Source organism: Piliocolobus tephrosceles, chromosome 3, assembly GCF_002776525.5.
Source record: "Piliocolobus tephrosceles isolate RC106 chromosome 3, ASM277652v3, whole genome shotgun sequence".
In the NCBI taxonomy this organism is placed as follows: domain Eukaryota; kingdom Metazoa; phylum Chordata; class Mammalia; order Primates; family Cercopithecidae; genus Piliocolobus; species Piliocolobus tephrosceles.
Genome location: NC_045436.1, coordinates 44064254 through 44083065, shown reverse-complemented (window position 1 = coordinate 44083065; position 18812 = coordinate 44064254). Strand labels below are relative to the sequence as shown.

General features: G+C 42.5%; 1 protein-coding gene across 8 annotated transcripts in view; it reads right to left on the bottom strand.

Moving 5' to 3' along the window:
• ZNF827 (zinc finger protein 827) overlaps positions 1 to 18812 on the bottom strand; it is a 175568-nt gene that overhangs the window by 80039 nt on the left and 76717 nt on the right. For all 8 annotated transcript variants that reach the window (XM_023227148.1, XM_023227155.1, XM_023227168.1 and 5 more), the window contains 2 exons: positions 5311 to 5550; positions 2242 to 2299 (listed from right to left, as the gene is read on the bottom strand). In XM_023227148.1, coding sequence (XP_023082916.1) covers positions 2242 to 2299; positions 5311 to 5550 — 298 coding nt within the window. The remainder of the gene's footprint in view (positions 1 to 2241; positions 2300 to 5310; positions 5551 to 18812) is intronic.

Genomic DNA, 18812 nt, shown 5'->3' with positions numbered 1-18812 from the left:
ATCCTCCCTCCAGCAGTAGTGCACCCACCCCGGAGTTGCTGTAAGTGTTGCCTGACAACTGTAAGTGAGAACTGCTGTCCCCATTGGAACTGCCCCTAACGTGGGCAGTTATACATCCCCTGCAGGGATTAATTGAAGCTAGTGAACCTTCCTGGGGGATGGAGCTGAAGTTACAAACCAGCTAAAACCACATCCTTGCTCTCAGCTCCTTCTCCTTCTTCCCTCTTCTGCCGCCATCACCTCCTTGCAGGTTCCTCTGAGAGCATTCCCTCAATAAAGCACTTCCACGAGAACCTCCATCTCTAGGGGACTTAACCTTTAACACTTCAAGAATCCTATGGCAGCAAATTAAAATGAATATTTATTATTTTAAGTCTGCTGTCTTTCAAGGTCTACTAATCTAGCCAATTTCATCAATGTTTAGACCCACAGACACAAGCAATATACTAAATAGCTTTAAGGTTAGATGTAGGAGGGGGCAGGATGGACTCCATGGGAGCTCACATCTCCTATTTGGGCATCAAACTTAATATACAAAATAGCCTTTCCATCCCCCGAAAGCCATTTCTCAATACAATCTGCAGTCCAACTTCCTAGTCTCATTTTCTGTCTGTATACTTATATACAGACACAACACTAATATATACCACTCTTCTCTTCTATCAGAACGAGGTTTCTTTCCCTAATACTATATAAACCCAGTGTGAGCTCATCACGGTGGCTCACCCCTGTAATCCCAGCACTTTGGAAGGCCAAGACAGGCACATAGCTTGAGCTCAGGAGTTTGAGACCAGCCTAGGCAACATGGCAAAACTCCATCTGTACAAAAATTACAAAAATCAGCAGAGGATGGTGGCACACGCCTGTAGTTCCAGCTACTCGGGAGGCTGAGGTGGGAGGATGGCTTGAGCCTGCAAAGTGGAGGCTGCAGTGAGCCACAACTGGGCCACTACACTCCAGACTGGGAAACAGAGTGACACAGTCTCAAAAAAATAAAATAAAATAAAAATAAATAAATAAATAAAATAAACCCAGTGTGAGGCAAGCTGGCTCTGTATTAATTGCTCTTTGAAATTTGACATTCCTAAACTCCAATTAATGGAATTTTTTTTTAAACCTCCGGTTAAAGTTTAAATGAGTACTGTCCACAGGCCTGATGATGCTGTGAGGTCAATCAATAACACATCAAAAAGAAAAATATCATTTACCTTTTGTTGCAAGAAAATTAGAAACAAAACCTAGCAACTGTTCCCATCAGAAAGAATCTTTCTCAGTTTGCTCAGGAAAGCAAAGTTCCTTGATTTTAAGACTCCTTGGTAGCTCCCAGCTAGTTTCCACTGTTCCTAGTTATTCATCCTAAAAGTGTATATTGCTCTTGATCATCCTGTAAAGCTCGTATCTTGGGCTAACTCAGAAATTGGAGGGAGGTTTGAAAGTGGAGAATGGTCCTTCAGAGGTGGAGAATGCATTTCCCCTGAGCTCCTTTTCTGCAGTGGTGGGGTTTTCACCTGCTGGCTCTCGCCTACAACATTTTAGGTTTGGGTGGACTTCAAGGCTCCATGGGAGCAACAGCACTGGCTGGTCCTCCTCTTCTCACAATGGCAGATGGACAGTGGGCAGCCTACATTGGCTGACCTCCTTAGACTGCCTTTGGCAAGTGGAAAACTCCCTTGTCCACAGTGGTGAATGATATAAATTTTCTTGCAATTTTTTAAAAGCATTACCTTTTTCCTGCTTTTAAAATCTTTGGCTTGCAAATAATGCTGGGAGGTTAAAAAAAAAGTTGGGATATCCTTGGTGACAAATTATCAGCCTACAGTCACAGAGGCAGTCAGGAGCAGGGTTGCAGTAAGACAGAAAGAGGCCTTCGTGAGATACAGACCCAGTCCCGAGTCCCAGCTGAGCCACCCAGCTCAACTCTCAGGCCAAGACACTTCCACAGAGAGGATGGTAATAACATCTACTTCACAAAATTATTGTCAGGAATACAAAACAATAACATATAGAAAATTTCCCAGCAAAGTGACACCTATTAGATGTTTAGTAAATATTAGTGGTCTTCCTCCTTTACTTCTGTATTGTTTCTACCAACTGAGAAATTTTGGTAGAAAATGGTGGTAAAGGGTGTGACTCCTTTGAACCCAGTGGGAGAAAGAGGTTTGGGGAGCAACGTTCAACATGTAGTACGGGCTGGTGGCCCACATGGGGTGCTCTGGAGGAACGCCACACGAAGTCGCCTACCTGGTGGTGGTCTGGATGGTGTTTTCTTTTGTATGATTGTGCTCTTTGCTCACTTTTTCTGTAAGGAGAAAGAATAAAACATACACCTCTTAGGTTGTTCTCATTCAACTTGCATCTTTCAGCTTTAAGCAGAAAAACCTTCAACATTTCTCTTTTTCCTCTGTGGTTTCCTTTTGATTTCTTTTTTAAACATCCAGACCCTCCCCATCTTACTGGAAAAGACAATCATTAAAAGCATGTCGATAGTATCCATAAAAATATTTTATAAAAAACCCATCAGGCAGGGCGCAGTGGCTCATGCCTGTAATCCCAGCACTTTGGGAGACTGAGGTGGGTGGATCACGAGGTCAGGAGATCGAGAGCATCCTGGCTAACACAGTGAAACTCCGTCTCTACTAAAAATACAAAAAATTAGACGGGCATAGGGGCGGGTGCCTGTAGTCCCAGCTACTCGGGAGGCTGAGGCAGGAGAATGGAGTGAACTCGGGAGGCGGAGCTTGCAGTGAGCCGAGATGGCAGCACTGCACTCCAGCCTGGGTAAAAGAGCAAGACTCCATCTCAAAAAACAAAACAAAACAAAAACAACCAATCAGGCCGGGTGCTGTGGCACACGCCTGTAATCCCAGCACTTTGGGAGGCTGAAGCAGGTAGATCACTTGAGGTCAGGAGTTCAAGACAAGCCTGGCCCACATGGTGAAACCCTGTCTCTCCTAAAAATACAAAAATTAGCCTGGCATGATGGCATGTGCTTGTACTCCCAGCTACTTGGGAGGCTGAGGCAGGAGAATTGCTTGAACCTAGGAGGTGGGGGTCGCAGTGAGCCAAGACTGCACCACTGCACTCCAGCCTGGGTGACAGAGTGAGACTCTGTCTCGAAAAAACAAACAAAAAAAAAAAAAAGAAAAGAAAAGAAAAGAAAAACCAATCAAAGGGAAACAGTAACAAATATCAAGTATGTGGTGTGATTTGAATGAGGCCTTAGTAAGTACATACATACGCATACACACGCACACACACATACATACATACGCATACACACGCACACACACATAGAGTTACGGGCAGAGACAGTTATTTCCACTGCATCTTTCCCAGCTGAAAATTTCTGCTTTCCTCTGATTCAGCATGAAAACTGCAGTTGTTGCAACTGTTCCGCCTCTGACTTTGATGACAACCTTTAAGCATTCTGTACTGTGAGGCCCCTTTGTGAGAGGGGATATAAAAACAGCCTAAGACCTCTTGGTGCTGCAGTCATTCAGTGTTATTCTGATAAATGTCACAAGGGACAAAAAAATACCATTTAGACAAGAAGAGGTAGACACTCCCTTACTGTGGCTTGAGGTCTACATCTATCAGCTGCCAGAAATTATTTAATGAGCTTTCAAGAACACAAAAGTTGAACTCTGGCCTTCCCAATGCAGTTCAAATGTGAGGACCCTACACTGATGGTCACAGCTGCCAATGGCTTATTTTAATATCTAGAAAAAACCTGGCCAATGCTATAAGAGTTTCAGATCTAAACAGCAGGGCAAGTAAAAAACTCTTAATCTTGTGGATTTTTGGAAAAATTTAAACAAAGATTTGCAACACCTGTCTCACACATTGTACTGCTAGTCTGAAGCCACTGCATGCGTGTGTGCACAGACAATTCCTTTCTGTCCACTCAACAATGACAACGAGTGTGAATTTGGATTCACAGCCAGTATTCTTTCAGAGAGCAGGAAATCGGGTCTAAATGACTTGTCTGAGGTCACCCAGGCAGTGACAGCGCCAAGGTTGAGAACTCTCAGACATAAAGTTTTTAGCTGATAGGAGACTGTGACAGCATACGGTTTAGAGACAGACTTTCTGAAAAGAACCACACAGGTCATGCTTTTGCAAATTTTAACTCTTCAATCATTATTAAAGTTATATTGTTTTTAGATAAGCTTCATCCTTCAAAATAAATAAATAAAACTAGCCTGTTTTGGAGCTTGCAAAGATCTGTGCGTCCTATAAAGTTTACAGAATTAGTGATTTCAGCTACTGCAGAGATCTGCACAAACACCCCCCGGTTTGAGGACCTGGAGGCCACTGTTTTCAGCACCATCTGATAATTACACAACTATGGGCTGTGTTGCCAGGTCAATGAGAAGGTGAACTGTTGTGGTGACAGACAGATTTTAGCTTTTTTTCTCTTTCCTGGTATCTTCCTTGAGAGAGAATTTAATGGATGCTCTAAATGTGTTATCCATAACAAAACAGAGTTTGTTGGACATTAGTAACAGACTTTATTGATGCATAAACTTTAATACTGTAGGCCAGTGCTTGACTTTGGACAAGGTATTTGCATGTATTTCTACCCGAATCTTATATATGTATACACCATCAACCTCAATCTTGCGCAAAAAAATAGAAGCATATTAAATTTGTTAGGGACAAGTTGTGTGTCGCCTGAAAGAGATGACAAAAGGAACAAATTAGGTACTGGGATCCTTAACTATTTCATCCAGATACTTCACTGAGCTGGTAATTACCATACTTTTCAATTCTAAGTACGTGAGTACAAAAAGTTGGTTTACAGAAACTGTTCTGCTACGGCTACAGCTGGAAATAGTCCTCATATTTTCATCTTTTGCTTTTCCCTTCTTTGTTTTGGCAAGATACAATAAAACCTCATTAATTCAGACCACACTAATTTGGAAGTCATAGTAATTCAGTCACTGTTGGAATAAATTGAAATTTATCTTTTGCACATTAAAAAAAAAAAAGGCTGTTAATCAGATCAACTGCCTAAGCAAAATTAGAGGTGAGGTGTTTAGCCCAGTCAACAGGAATCATTTGCACATAATTGAATAGAGTTTTAATTTCAAGTGATTCTTAATATTTATTAAGGAAAGGCTGGCAGGAATTCTACTTGGCAACACTTTATTAAGTGTTAGTTTGGGTGGCGGTATGCGTGTTAAAGCAACAAAATTGATTTCTGTCTAAAAAATCCTACAATTCAGGTTGCTTTTTAAAAAAACTGTGTTAGAAGGGTTTTCCTTCAATGATTTCCAATTATTGACATTTTCCGGTGCATAAACATACCTGACAGTTGAAAGAGGAGCTCGGAAGCCATCTTCACAGAGATATCCTGACTGAAGAGGTTTCTCTCTGGGGGTACTCTGCCCTCTGGCATCTTCTGTAAGGGTTCGGTTTTCTCTCGCCCAATTAAAGTGCTGTAGCCAACATTTCGGCTGGGTGATATTGAGACATGGGAGTCCTGGATGTCAACCTCCATTGGTTCCTCTTTAATCTTCACCATCTGTGTTTCTTTGTAGCTTTCCGCTGCAAGTAGGTGAATGAAGAGAAACAAAAACACCACCATTTCTTAATTCCAAGCTAAACCCAGTTTCTAATCACAGAGAAAACCATGAAGATTGTGTCAGGGAAAAGTGAGTGTGCGCGGCACACTGGACCATAGTTTGAAAACTATTGGCTCAATCATCTGATACCTGAAAAGATAGGAGACTTTAGTTTTTTTTAGCCCAGAGAGTCAGGGGCTTGTGCGAGGTCACACAGACGGCAGCAGGGCCAGGCCTTGGCCTGCAAGCTGGAGCCTAGGTTTCTTGACCAAGGTCTCTCACCACCCACATGTGCCCCTTCCTCTCTGCCACGCTGTTTCCAGAACTGAGAGAGGACATGGTAAATGTCTGTTCTTGCTTTATAACTTACTCAATTCAGTGAATCAAATAAGAGCAAGCATCTTAACATTATGGTTTTCTCCCTCTATTATTATTATTATTTTTTTTCTGAGAAGTAGTTTCACTCTTGTTGCCCAGGCTGGAGTGCAGTGGTGCAACGTGGGCTCACTGCAATCTCCACCTCCCAGGTTTAAGACATTCTCCTGCCTCAGCCTCTCAAGTAGCTGGGACTACAGGCACCTGTCATAATATCCGGCTAATTTTTGTATTTTTAGTAGAGATGGGGTTTCGCCATGTTGACCAGGCTGGTCTTGAACTCCTGACCTAAGGTGATGTGCCCGCCTCGGCCTCCAAATGTGCTGGGATTACGGGCATGAGCCACTGTGCCCAGCCTCTCCCTCTATTTTTAAAGTTCTGACCAATTGCTTTTCTTTCTTCTGGGGCACATACATTAATCAAGGATAAATAGGGTCAATTCAACGGAGACATCTGCACCTTGCTGGAGGTGTATGGAAGACCATGTAGGAAGTTAACTGCAGCCCAAGGAGCAACACCCAGAAAAACAGCAATCTCACAAGTTATAGTAATGGTACAATTTACTGTTTGTCATTTAGGTGTGGCTATTAGATGTTGGGTCTTTAGTCTGAAACACATACTTGTTTTTTAAGGGTGGAATGTCTATGTCCGTGTATTGCTTAGAGTTAATGATAAAACATCTTTGAAACAAAGTGGGACAACTAGCCCAGAAAATAACTTGGGTCGCTTTAAAATAAGGCCATACTTTCAAATTAATAATAATAATTAGTAACTAGTATGTACTCAGCACTCTGGAAAACAAACATCAAAGAGGATTTTGATAGTTGAACAGATAGATGATAGACAGAAAGATAGAGTAGTGGGTTGAATTGTGGTCCCCCAAAAGAAACATCTACATCCTAACCATGGGAACTTGTGAATGCGAATGTGACTTTATTTGGAAAAAAAAAGGTCCTTGTGCAGATGTGATTAAGTCAACAATCTCAAGAAGAAAACATCCTGGATTATCTAGGTGGGTCCCAAATCCAATGACAAGTGTCCTAATAAGACACAGAAGAGGGCAAGACATAGAAACAGTGGAAAAGGCCATGTGAAAACAGACAGAGACTGGAGTGATGCAGCCACAAACCAAGGAGTCCCTGCAGCCACCGGAAGCTGCAAGAGGCAAGCCAGGACCTTCCCCTAGAGCCTCTGGAAGGAGTGTGGCCAGACCAATATTTTGATTTCAGACTTCTAGCCTCCAGAACCATGAGAGAATAAATATCTGCTGCTTCATGCTTCCGCAACTTTGTGGTAACTTGTTACAGCAGACCTTGGAAACTTTAGGTAGGTAGGTAGGTAGATAGATAGATAGATAGATAGATAGATAGATAGATAGATAGATAGATAGATAGGTAGGCAGATAGATACCTAGGTACACAGAACAAACAGTAAGAAACAGTGTAAAGGCTGTGCTGATCTGTGGGACAGCCAGGAGATGTCATCAGGGAAATCTCATTGTTAGAAGCTGGGAGGTCCTAAAAACTATGCTTTCCTTGGAAAGCATGACATGGGTGAACATCAAATACATGTATATAGTCTATTGTCTGGTAGTAAAAAAAAGAAGACCACTTTAACCTAAATGATTAAAATTAATACAGTGTTATCAAGATCTTATGTAAGAAGGGTGTTAATTGCTCTTTTTTCTTCCTGACATATTACACATGCTTCTCAGGGAAAACTGTTTGTTTTTTGTCAACAACTAAACTGCAGGCAAGTGTGGTATTTACTTTAGATCCCTCCCCGCTTCCCCTACTCCTGCCAAGCTGTTTTTTCTCTGCATGTCTGTGAAGCAGCTCATAAAAATCAAGTTCACTGATTCAGTCAGTCATGATAAAAAAAATTTTCAAAATAAAAAAACAGAAGAAGAAGAAAGCTGTGCAAGATACACGCTTAGCTTCTCTGCCTTTACTTCCAGTCCATCTGACTCTTCCTGGAGAACTGATCTTCCTCCCTCCAGCCCCTTAGGGATCTGGTGACCTCACAGCCATCCTGACCTCCAGCCAGATCAGCCACCCTCACGGGCAGTCACAACACAGCTTCCCTCGTCATGCTTCCCCAAAGTACCTAATATTTGGAAAATAAACAGTGGGGTCAGTGTCATAGGTACATAATGATGCTTCTGAAACTTGCACTGGGAAGTCATTCTAAGGCCTGGGGACAAACACAAAAGAACATTAGGACAAACACAAAGGGATTCACTTCGTTTAAAAAAATCTTGACACTATAAAAAGCAAAGCCAGAAAGAAGCTCTCTTATTTATCTTCTCCTCACACTTCACACCACCCTGCCTCATTTCCCTAGCTTTGACCATGGAATCAAAAATCACCTGGCTATTTGCACCACTAAATTTAATGAAATTAGTTTTTAAAAGCTTCCTGGGATCACATCAAGTATGATTTACATGAAGTGCTTTCTGCTCTTTCTTATGACAACCCTTGCCCTTTCAAGAATGCACAAAACACTGATCACTGATAAAAAGCCTTTGACCTTCTTAATTCACTTGACAGATTCCAGACTCAGGGAGAGGAATTTTCAAGCTAACATCTCAATGGGCAAGTGAAACAATGGACATAAAATACAGTAAATATCATAGTCCCTTCTCTTCCATGCAATAGCATTATTGCCAAGTGTTTTCTTGGCATTTCTTTTCAAGCAGGATTTCTCAACTTTGGTACTACTAACATTTGGGGCTGGATAATCTTTGTTATGGGGGACTATACTGCACATTGTAGGATGTTTATCAACATCCTTGGTCTCTCTACCCACTAGATACCAGTAGCATTATCCTCTAGTTTTTTTTTTTTTTTTTTTTTAAAGAAATGGAGGTCTCACTCTGTTGCCCAGACTGGAGTGCAGTGGCTATTCACAGGTGTGGTCACAGCACACTGCAGTCTCAAATTCCTGGCCTCAAGCAACCCTCCTGCCTCAGCCTCCTGAGAAGCTGCGGCTACCTGCACAGGCCACCATACTGGGCTCCATCCTCTAGTTTTAACAACCAAACATGACTGCAGATGCTGCCAAATTTTCTTGGGGGAGGGAAGGGCAAAACCACCCTGGTTGAAAACCACAGCTCTAAAGTTTTTGCCGCATTCGAGTTTTTGCTCCAAAAAAAGTTCAATCACCACACAAGACAAAGAAGAAAGAAAAAGCTCCTTTCATTTCTAGCCTAGGCCTAGTATCAATCGCCATCTCAGCCAGGTTCCTGGACAGTCTGATCTGGCAAACTGGTTTCTGTTACATACCTCACTTGGTCCCCAGGCCAGCTCTCTTCTTTTTGCCTGGGGTGTTCTAACATAACAATGGTTGAATTAATCATTTCTACTCACTCTTAGCTTTGTCTCCCATACTCAGGGACATGTCTACACATCCAGGATTTTACTCTTTCCTGTACACACACAGTGTGAATCCTTTTAGAATCTCTTCCCAAAATAATAGGACAAATAGTCATTTTATCCCAAGTGGTCTATATATTGTTGCTGCTGGTGTGGTAGTGTGCCTAGAGTCTCAGCCACTCAGGAGGCTGAGGTGGGAGGATCTATTGAACCCGGGAGTCCAAGGCTGCAAGGAGCTATGATTGTGCTACTGCACTCCAGCCTAGGCAATAGAGGGAGACTCTGTCTCAAAACAAACCAACAAACAAACCCCACAAAAAACAAAAAAACTACAAGATATTTCAGAGGTTGAATGGGAAGGACTTGGTGGCTGACTGTAGTCTGAATTAAGAATGAAAAGACAGGCTGGGTCTGTAATCCCAGTACTTTGGGAGGCTGAGGTGTATGGATTGCATGAACCCAGGAGTTTGAAGACCAGCCTGGGCAACATGGCAAAACCCTGTCTCATAAAAAAGTACAAAATTAGCTGGGTGTGGTGGCACATGCCTGTAGTCCCAGCTATTTGGGAGGATGAGGTGGGAGGATCATCTGAGCCTGGGAGGTCGAGGCTGCAGTGAGCCCTGATTGTACCATTACACTCCAGCCTGGGCAACAGAGCAATTCAAAAAAAATGCCTCAATTAAAAAAAAAAAAAATGAAGAAACAAATGTGAGAGAAATTATAGATGAAACGTATACAGGAACTGGATGAGAGGCAGGTGAGATAAAAACAAAATTCTATGAACTGTAAGCCTCTAAGGTTTGGAAGATAATAGGAGCAAGGAAACTAGAAAAGTTGGGCTGAGGAGAAATTTAGGAGAAGTTCTGTGTTGCCTAAGTATTCAAGTTTCCCACAGGAAGTGGAGGTTGTGATAGCTTATAGGCAGGAAGTGAAGGACATTTGTGACATGGAGATGGGAAGTCATCTGAATTCATGGGACAGAGTGAGGTCTGCAAAAGACAGCGAGCAGAGTGCAGTGGATGGGGTAGAACTGTTATTACCTACCCTTAGAGAGGGGGAGGAAGAAAAGAGCAAGGAAAAGAGACAGAGAGGAAATAGTCCCACCTGGTGTGGTGGCATGGAAGCTGGGAGAGAAGAAGGCTCTGCAGGCGCCACATGAGCTTCCTGCTCTCTGCCTTCTTGCCCTTGGGTTCCTGCACCTGCACAACGATTCCTTCTCTGTCCCACAGAAAGCCTTAGCCCCACCCTCCCTACCTCATCTCTGAGCACTCCTCCATGTGACTTCGTGCCCTGCAATACTGAAATATTCCAGTTGCTTGAACAGAGCATGCTGCCCCTTGCCTTATCTTTTGTTACGTGCTCTTTCCTTCCCAAATATGCTGATAAAGCCTATTCAAACTTCAAAACCCTATTCAGATGTCCCTTCTGTGTGCAGCCTTCCTGTATCTTCCTCGAGTGGCACTCTCTCCCTCATCTTTTCTATATCTAGAGTGCTTGTACCTTGCAGATATTGTGATGTCTTACACAGCAATTATTTTGTACGGATTCATTTCCCCTCTGGACTGAGTTCTCAGGGGAGTGCTTAGTTCTCGTTCATCTTTCATCCCCAAGACAGCACAGGACATGGTGCATTGAGCAAGTTTAATGCTATGATTGCCCCAAGCATCACCTGAAGTATGGCACATGGTGGTGTGTAATGTTATCCTCCCTTCCTGGGCCCTCAGTCTGCCGCAAACACTCATACATGCTACAGACTACAACGTAGTATGAAAGGATGGAACACTGGAAATGGCACTGATAGAAACAGTATCAATTGGTTATTCCTTCTCATTCTCAGCTATCATGATTTGGATCTGTATTGTAGAATAAAAGCTTAAAAGAGCCTCTAAAAGCACTGTCAACTATGCCATGCTGGCACCATTCACTTTCTAGAGTGATAGGCTTTTCAATGGGATAAATAAAAAATCTTTCATCTCCAACTTATAAGCCTCAAAGATACAAAGGTCTTGGTTGGGCAAACACCTTCCACATATGAAATTTGATTCCTGCAGGTCTTGGGATTGATCATTACTTAAAACCTTGTGAACAAGAATGCAGACCAAAAGGACCCATGAAGTGAAACAAATGATCAGGACCCAGAAATGAGACCCCATGTTAACATCTTTACCTTGGGCCTGGCACCCGCTGGCATCTCATAAAGGCAAGATGCCTGCTCCCTTTGCCTTCTATTTTTGCCCTTCCAAAATCACAATGGAATGAAGAGTTGGGCTGGGTTTTCTTGGTTGCTCAGAGAATGGTTACGCCCCAGATCTACTGGAGTGGAGGCCAAGGATGGAGGCAGAAAAGGAAACGTTTATTCCACACAAGTCTGAAATTACGTGTTTAGCTTCTTCTTCTTAGAGAGAAGCAATGTGGAAGTGAAGCAGCCTCAGGTCCTGAAGTCATCCCCTCACCCTATGACTGGAGCTAGGTACCCAGTGCAATGGAGATACCTTGTATCTCCATCTTTGTTATGAAATTTAAGAACCCAATGCTTAGATGCTTAATGTTATTCTCTCTTTCGGTTTTTATCCTACACTGTATCTCCCTCTGTATCACAGAACAGAATCACAAGTCAATTGAGATAAGTTTTTTTTTTTTTTTTTTTTGAGACAGAATTTATCTCTTGTTGCCCAGGCTTGAGTGCAACAGCAAGACCTCGGCTCACTGCAACCTCCACCTCCCGGGTTCAAGCAATTCTCCTGCCTCAGGCTCCTGAGTAGCTGGGATTACAGGTATGTGCCACCATGTACGGCTAATTTTTTTTATTTTTAGTAGAGACAAGGTTTCTCCATGTTGGTCAGGCTGGTCTCGAACTCCCAACCTCAGGTGATCTGCCCTCCTCGGTCACCCAAAGTGCTGGGAGTACAGGCGTGAGCCACCGTGCCCCTGGCTGAGGGAAGTTTTATGTTCTATAAAGGATGGGCTTATTATATGCTGCTTCTCCATGGGAAGTTATATATTAAAATTCATTTTTCTCTACAGTGTGGCCCTTGATGGGGAAAAGCTCCCCATTCCTGCTCTGAGGAGTGAACTCCAACACTGGGGCTTGCCCATGGGTGCTGCCACACCCCAGAGAGAGGTGATGCAAGCCCTGCTCCCATGCCTGCTCTCCCTCCTCGACACACTGGCCATCTGTTCCTGGGGAAAAAGAGGGGACTCTTTCTCCATAAAAGAAAACAGTAGTGGGCACATTTTCCTTTAGTTCTTCTCAATATATAAGAAACTTCAACAATGGTAGCTTTCAACAGAAAACCCATACGATGACCTCAAGTATACACACACACACACACACACACACACCCCACATTTCACTCAGAATAGTGCAGGGAAAACTGAGCAAAACATGAGACCAAGCCAATGTGTATGATGAAGATGATACAAAATCTGTGTCAAATTAAATCTTTAATTAATTCATTCATTAATTGAATGAAATACTCTTTTCTGGTGGTGACACCAATCTTTACAGTAGCCTAAAGATCAGAAGAATTTTGTTTCCAATGATAGAACTAGGATTTTCTGTATGCCTCCTCCTCCTTTCTCTCTCACGCGCACACACACACACACACACACACACACACTTTTTATTCCTAAAACAATTTCAAAGGTATTTTATTAGAATTGATTTCTTGAATTTGATCATCAAAATCAAAAAGTAACCAACATTTTCCCTCTACAGCAGTATAATACCTGCAAATTTAGGAAGGAAAATTAACAAATGTCTTTAGAATTAGCTATGCAAATTAGAATTCATAATTAAGTAGACAGAGGTGAGCAGGGGATCAACTTAGAGTCAGTTTTAGAAAAACACCCGAGAAGCACCAGGTATTCTATTTTGCTAACTGTTTTGAATTAGCAAAGAACAAACATGTCTTAAAAATGCTGAGCTCAAACTTTACAGGTAAAAAAGAGTTAGTGAGACTTGGAATTTCTTTCTGCGGTACATGAAACATATCATTTTCTACAAGATCAAAGCACTTGTTGCTTTACTCTGATGTAGATTTTTAAATTAGTCTTGTGTCCTCAACACCAGTTATCAATGCAACAGGTCCTTGACTGAGCTAACTCAGTTGGATATCTGCAAATGTTTTCAGACTGGCCACAACAGTACGCCTACACCTGCAGTATGAGTTTTCAACTTGATTCTGGTGACCAGATATCAGAACATGTCCCTCAAACATAACAAATTCTGCACTCAATTTCACTTTTGTCCAAATCAAAATCAAAATTAAAATCCTCCAGTCGCTGGGAGCTCAGAGAGATTAGCTTTGGCAGCCCAGCAGATGATGTGGGGTGGCTCTGTCATTATCTGTTGAACTTTGAGTGTCCTGGTGTTAAATGTAAAATCTCTCCCAATCATCTTGTTTTCTTTTCATTTAATGATTTCACTAGAAATTAGCTAAAGAGGTGCATTTGAACTGTATATATGCCATTTGGTAACATTCCAAATGATCTCATTTTTAAAAAATTAACCTATTTTTCATCTAATGTCCAGAATATACTTTTCTTGTCTCATATTAAAAAGTCAGAAAAAAGAAAAAAACGGAAAGGGTCAATTAAAGTATCTGATCTAACCTTAAAGCTATTTGACATTATTATCCTTTGCCATTTAATAAATCTAAGCCCTGTCCATCCTTATCTGTTGTGATTAATAGGCCTTTATATATCCTTCCATGAACCAGAGTGCTGGTGTGTGTGCATGTGTGAGAGTGTGTGTGTGTGCGTTTGTGTGGGTTCTAAACAGGATTCCTGGCAATGGTATGTGCCTATAATCCCAAAGGTTTGGGAGGCTGAGGCAGGAGAATCATTTTTTTTTTTTTTTTTTTTGAGACGGAGTCTCGCTCTGTCACCCAGGCTGGAGTGCAGTGGCCGGATCTCCGCTCACTGCAAGCTCCGCCTCCCGGGTTTACGCCATTCTCCTGCCTCAGCCTCCTGAGTAGCTGGGACTACAGGCGCCCGCCACCTCGCCCGCCTAGTTTTTTTGTATTTTTTAGTAGAGACGGGGTTTCACTGTGTTAGCCAGGATGGTCTCGATCTCCTGACCTTGTGATCCACCCGTCTCGGTCTCCCAAAGTGCTGGGATTACAGGCTTGAGCCACTGCGCCTGGCTGAGAATCACTTTTAATTAAGATGTTTTTCAAAACGAGACGGTACATTAAAATCAGTCTAGAAATCCCCTCTAAAACATAAACATCTAAAATACAGAAATTCTGGCCAGGCACAGTGGCTCACACCTGTAATCCCAGTGCTTTGGGAGGGCAAAGTGGGAGGACTGCTTGAGGCTAGGAGTTCAAGAACAGCCTGGGTAACATAACGAGATCCAGTCTCTCCAAAAGATAAAAATCAAAAAACTAGCTGGGCATGGTGGCACATGCCTGTAGTCTCAGCTACTTAGGAGGCTGAGGCGGGAGGATAGCTTGAGGCCAGGATTTGTGGCTATAGCGAGTTGTAATCGTGCCACTACACTCCAGCCTGGGTGACAGAGAGAGACCCTGTCTCTTAAAAAAAGAAAAATGATGAAAAAATAAACAATTCCTGAAAGATTCAGTAGAATCCCTGATACCATAAAAAATTACCAAAAAGCAAAGGGCATCTCTGTCAACTGATGGGTTGGCCATTGCTTTATGTGCAAAGGGTTGGAGGACAGAGGGATTCCTTAATGTCCAAGGAGGGAAAGGAGCAAAAGAAGTTTTATTTTAGTAACTGAGAGTTTGTCAGTTTTCACGTATTTTCCACTGCCAGAGGGTCAAAGGGCTTCAGTATATGCTGACAAGTTTAACATGCTTTTCTTATGTGGTGCTACATATTACTAATATGCACTAGTATATAACACTAATAGATACTAGTAATATTAATCTACAAATATTGCTAATGTAAATAATAATGAATCTGTCACAAGGGTATCTCTGCTGAGAAGCCGTGACTACTTCACTCCTGTTGGTCAGTGTTCCCAGCAGGCAGGGAAGGGGCTGATCAACATGCAGAGAGTGGAGCATCAGATAATAACAGAGACCAGAACCCAGGCAACACCAGGAGTAAGATATGGTAGCAATAGATGGGGTGGGAAGGGAATGTAGGCTCCATGCAGGTGAGGGCCTTACTCACTTTTGTATCCTTAGTGCCCAAACAGGGCTTGGAAAATGGTAGTAGCTCAATAAAGATCTGCTTAATGAATGAATAAGTGAAATAAAACAAAAAGGAAGGAGGTCACAAAGAAGAAATGGAACGATAGGATGAGAAATATGGGTTCATTTAAACTCCCAAGAAATCTTTGCAACAGCCAATAATAAGTGAGTTCCTGTTTTTGATAAGGTACCGTCCCTAGTCCCATGCCTGTGGGAGTCACTGGACTGTGGGGTGGGTCCTCCTGCTGGTGGATAATGTTCCCTCCGGGCTCTCACTTCCCCATAGTTTCTGGAGATACAGAGTGCATGGATATTCCCTAGATGTATTTTAGCTGTGTTTCAACCTTCTTTTCCAAATGCTTTTTAAATCAAAGCTACTTACAAGTAGTGTAAGCGACTCATTTTAATTTCCCTTCCTCTCTCTCATTCCCATGTCTTCTCTAGCACAGGTGCTGAAGAGCCAGAAACAACCAACCAGATGGCAGGGAGAAGAGGCAGTAGCCCTTACACTGAATAGGGAGGCCCTAGTCACTGAACAGCGAGGCCCTAGTCACTGAACACTCACAGTTACACACAGGATTGATACCCCACCCTAGGTGTCTCCGGGAGAGCTGAATGTCAAGCAGGAAGAGCTTTCTAGTATGAACAATATTTTAGAAGAAAATATTTTAAACAGTATAAGATAAACAGGGTGCAAAATGTAGTGGGGTCTAGTAGAAGTAATTGAAAGAATTTGTTCTGATTAAATGTGTAATTCTGTCCTGATGAAACTATCTTCCTAGTCCCCAGCTTTCTTCTTTCTTCTTCACGGCTCTTTGGAAAAAAAGTTCTAAAGAAAGTATTACTTACATATTACCCAATATGTTGGCTAAATAAACATGGCTGATTTCCAAGTGAAGGTTCTTACCAACATTTGAATGTGCAGAGGCAAGAGATCCCGCTCACATAATCAGGTCCACAAATCAGTGCAATTTTACCTCTTGTTCTCATTAATCCTTGGTTCTGTTGAGGGCCTTTTTCCCTCTTGAGTGGAGGGGCAATTAATGTACCTTTGGAAACACGCGTGTGGTGGACCACAGGAAGCTCTGTAAGGTTGTCCCCATAAATGCCCTCTCCCTCAAAAATAGCAGGAAGAATTTCTGGTAGCAAAAACAGGGGAAGTGTGTACATATGTTTAGGGCAAGGGTAGGTTTATGGGGAAAAGGATGGTAATAGTAGGAAGTAAAGAAACAAGTTCATAATTTATTCTTTAAACAGTGACCCTCGTCATCTGCTTTTGTACCTAAGATAAAATGTGATGGGTCGTGCATAAATTCTATAACCTCCCCTCCTCTCTCCAGCTGTGGAGATAAGTGATACAAGCATATGGCAAGCCACAGGAAACCAGGAAATGTGCTTGAATCCAGCTGCTATCCCGCAGTTAGAAAAAAGGAAGTAAATCAACTCACAGCATAAACTCAGGATGGCTTAAAATGGGAAAAATACATACATGGGTGGAGTAAAGAGAAGAATTATTAGAAGGGAAGACAAAGATCCTTTCAGAAACAATACCACAGGTCCTTACAGCTTGATGGGGGGGAAACACTTTTAAATCATTTGTCTTTCTGTAATAATCCTAAAAGCCATAAGAGAAAAATAATTCTCTTTGTGAAAGTTTCCATTCCTGGGCTAATATTGACACTCCCCTGCCCAGTGGAAAGGGTCCCATCACTCCCAGACTATACGCATCTTCCAGTGCAGTGCACAGACGTGCTTGGTAGCCCCTGCCCCACCACACAGTAGAGCCCCTGCCCAGTGGGTAACCTGGCCACTTGGCAGCAGACAAGCTACTTAGCAATGAGGATTCCCTTCTCTAGGGGTAGGTCTATGAGACCAACATGTACCCAGATGGGCACCATATCCATGGGGTTTAATTATGCATGCAAATATTCCCCTTCTTTGACATGAATAAGTTAAATGTGAAAGGTTAATATGGTGATGAGAAGAAAAACCACTGTGGAATGAGAATGCTTTTGATATCTTGTTAAGGAAAATAACGATTAGGCTCTCCCTCACAAGACTATAACTGTATTAACATATAGCCAAAAGGGCTGCTGGGAGGAGCCTCAAAAACCTAGAATGGTGCAAGGTACATACCTTCTATCCATCAGGGAAACTTGTCCTATGAGTGAAAAATTGAACAGGTTGACTGGTTACTCAAATATTTCCAACCACACTGCAACTGGATCCCTCGGAAAATAAAGCTTCTCAGAGTTGTCATCATCAAAACGTATTTACTAGCAGCCTCTCGTTTGTGCCCCAGTATGTGTTACCGATTAGGTAACATCTGTAGTCATTTATACCAGAAACAGAAAGTGATGCAGGAATCCAAGAGGAAGGCCTACGCGTCATTCTTAATTCTTTTGCTCCATATTTGTAAAGGAAGATCTGGAGCCCCTCCGGCACGCCCCCACCCCAGATCCACCACTCTGCAGCCCTCCCCACTCCCTGCTGCGTCCAGACCCCTCCCTGCCCTAGTCCTGAAGCAGCCCAACAGAAAAGGAATCTACGATGAAGGTGGAGCACATGAAATTCCTGTCAGAGTTCTTGCCTGGTTTCTGGGAACACAAGCCAATACAAATTTTCGTGGTTATATTAACATATGCAGCTATGCGACAGGGAGATGATAATAAAACAAGAGCCCTTTTGAGCCTGGCCTTGTGAATCCCAGGCCTTGGAGAAAGCTGGGTCAAAAAAAGCAAAAAGGGTAGCCTGAAGCTTGAGGGCTAAAAAGGGAGGTGCAGAGGCCCTGGCCTTCAGGGTGTGAGCTGCAACAGCTCCCATATGGGGCAGGGGGAAAGCAACAGGAGCCATTCAGGTTTATGGGTTCGAAGATTTGTAAAGGGCACTTGGAATTACAAAATAAACAGAAGGGTGCTTACTGCCAGAGCAAGTGTAACATCAAGTACGGACAGAGAGCCTGCTAGAATAAGTTCCTCTTTGTAGCTGAGAAAGAACCAAGTTCCAGGGCTAGTTGCATCCAGCTACTTCTGAGTCTGTCCTGCTTAAATGGTCAGGTTAACAATACTGCTGTCTAGCCTCTGAGCTTAACAAGATCTAGACCTTCAAGAGAAGGTTTCTCTGGGTATAGAAACATGTCAAATTTTTATCTTATTAAAGCGATCTATTCCCTGTTTGTATAAAATACAGACTTGGTACTCCCAATATCTACAATTCTCACTGAGTTTTCAAGGGCTAAAAAAAGTCTAATTCTTATTTATATTTCATTGTCCCCCAGCCACGGTATCTATCTATCTATCTATCTATCTATCTATCTATCTATCTATCTATCT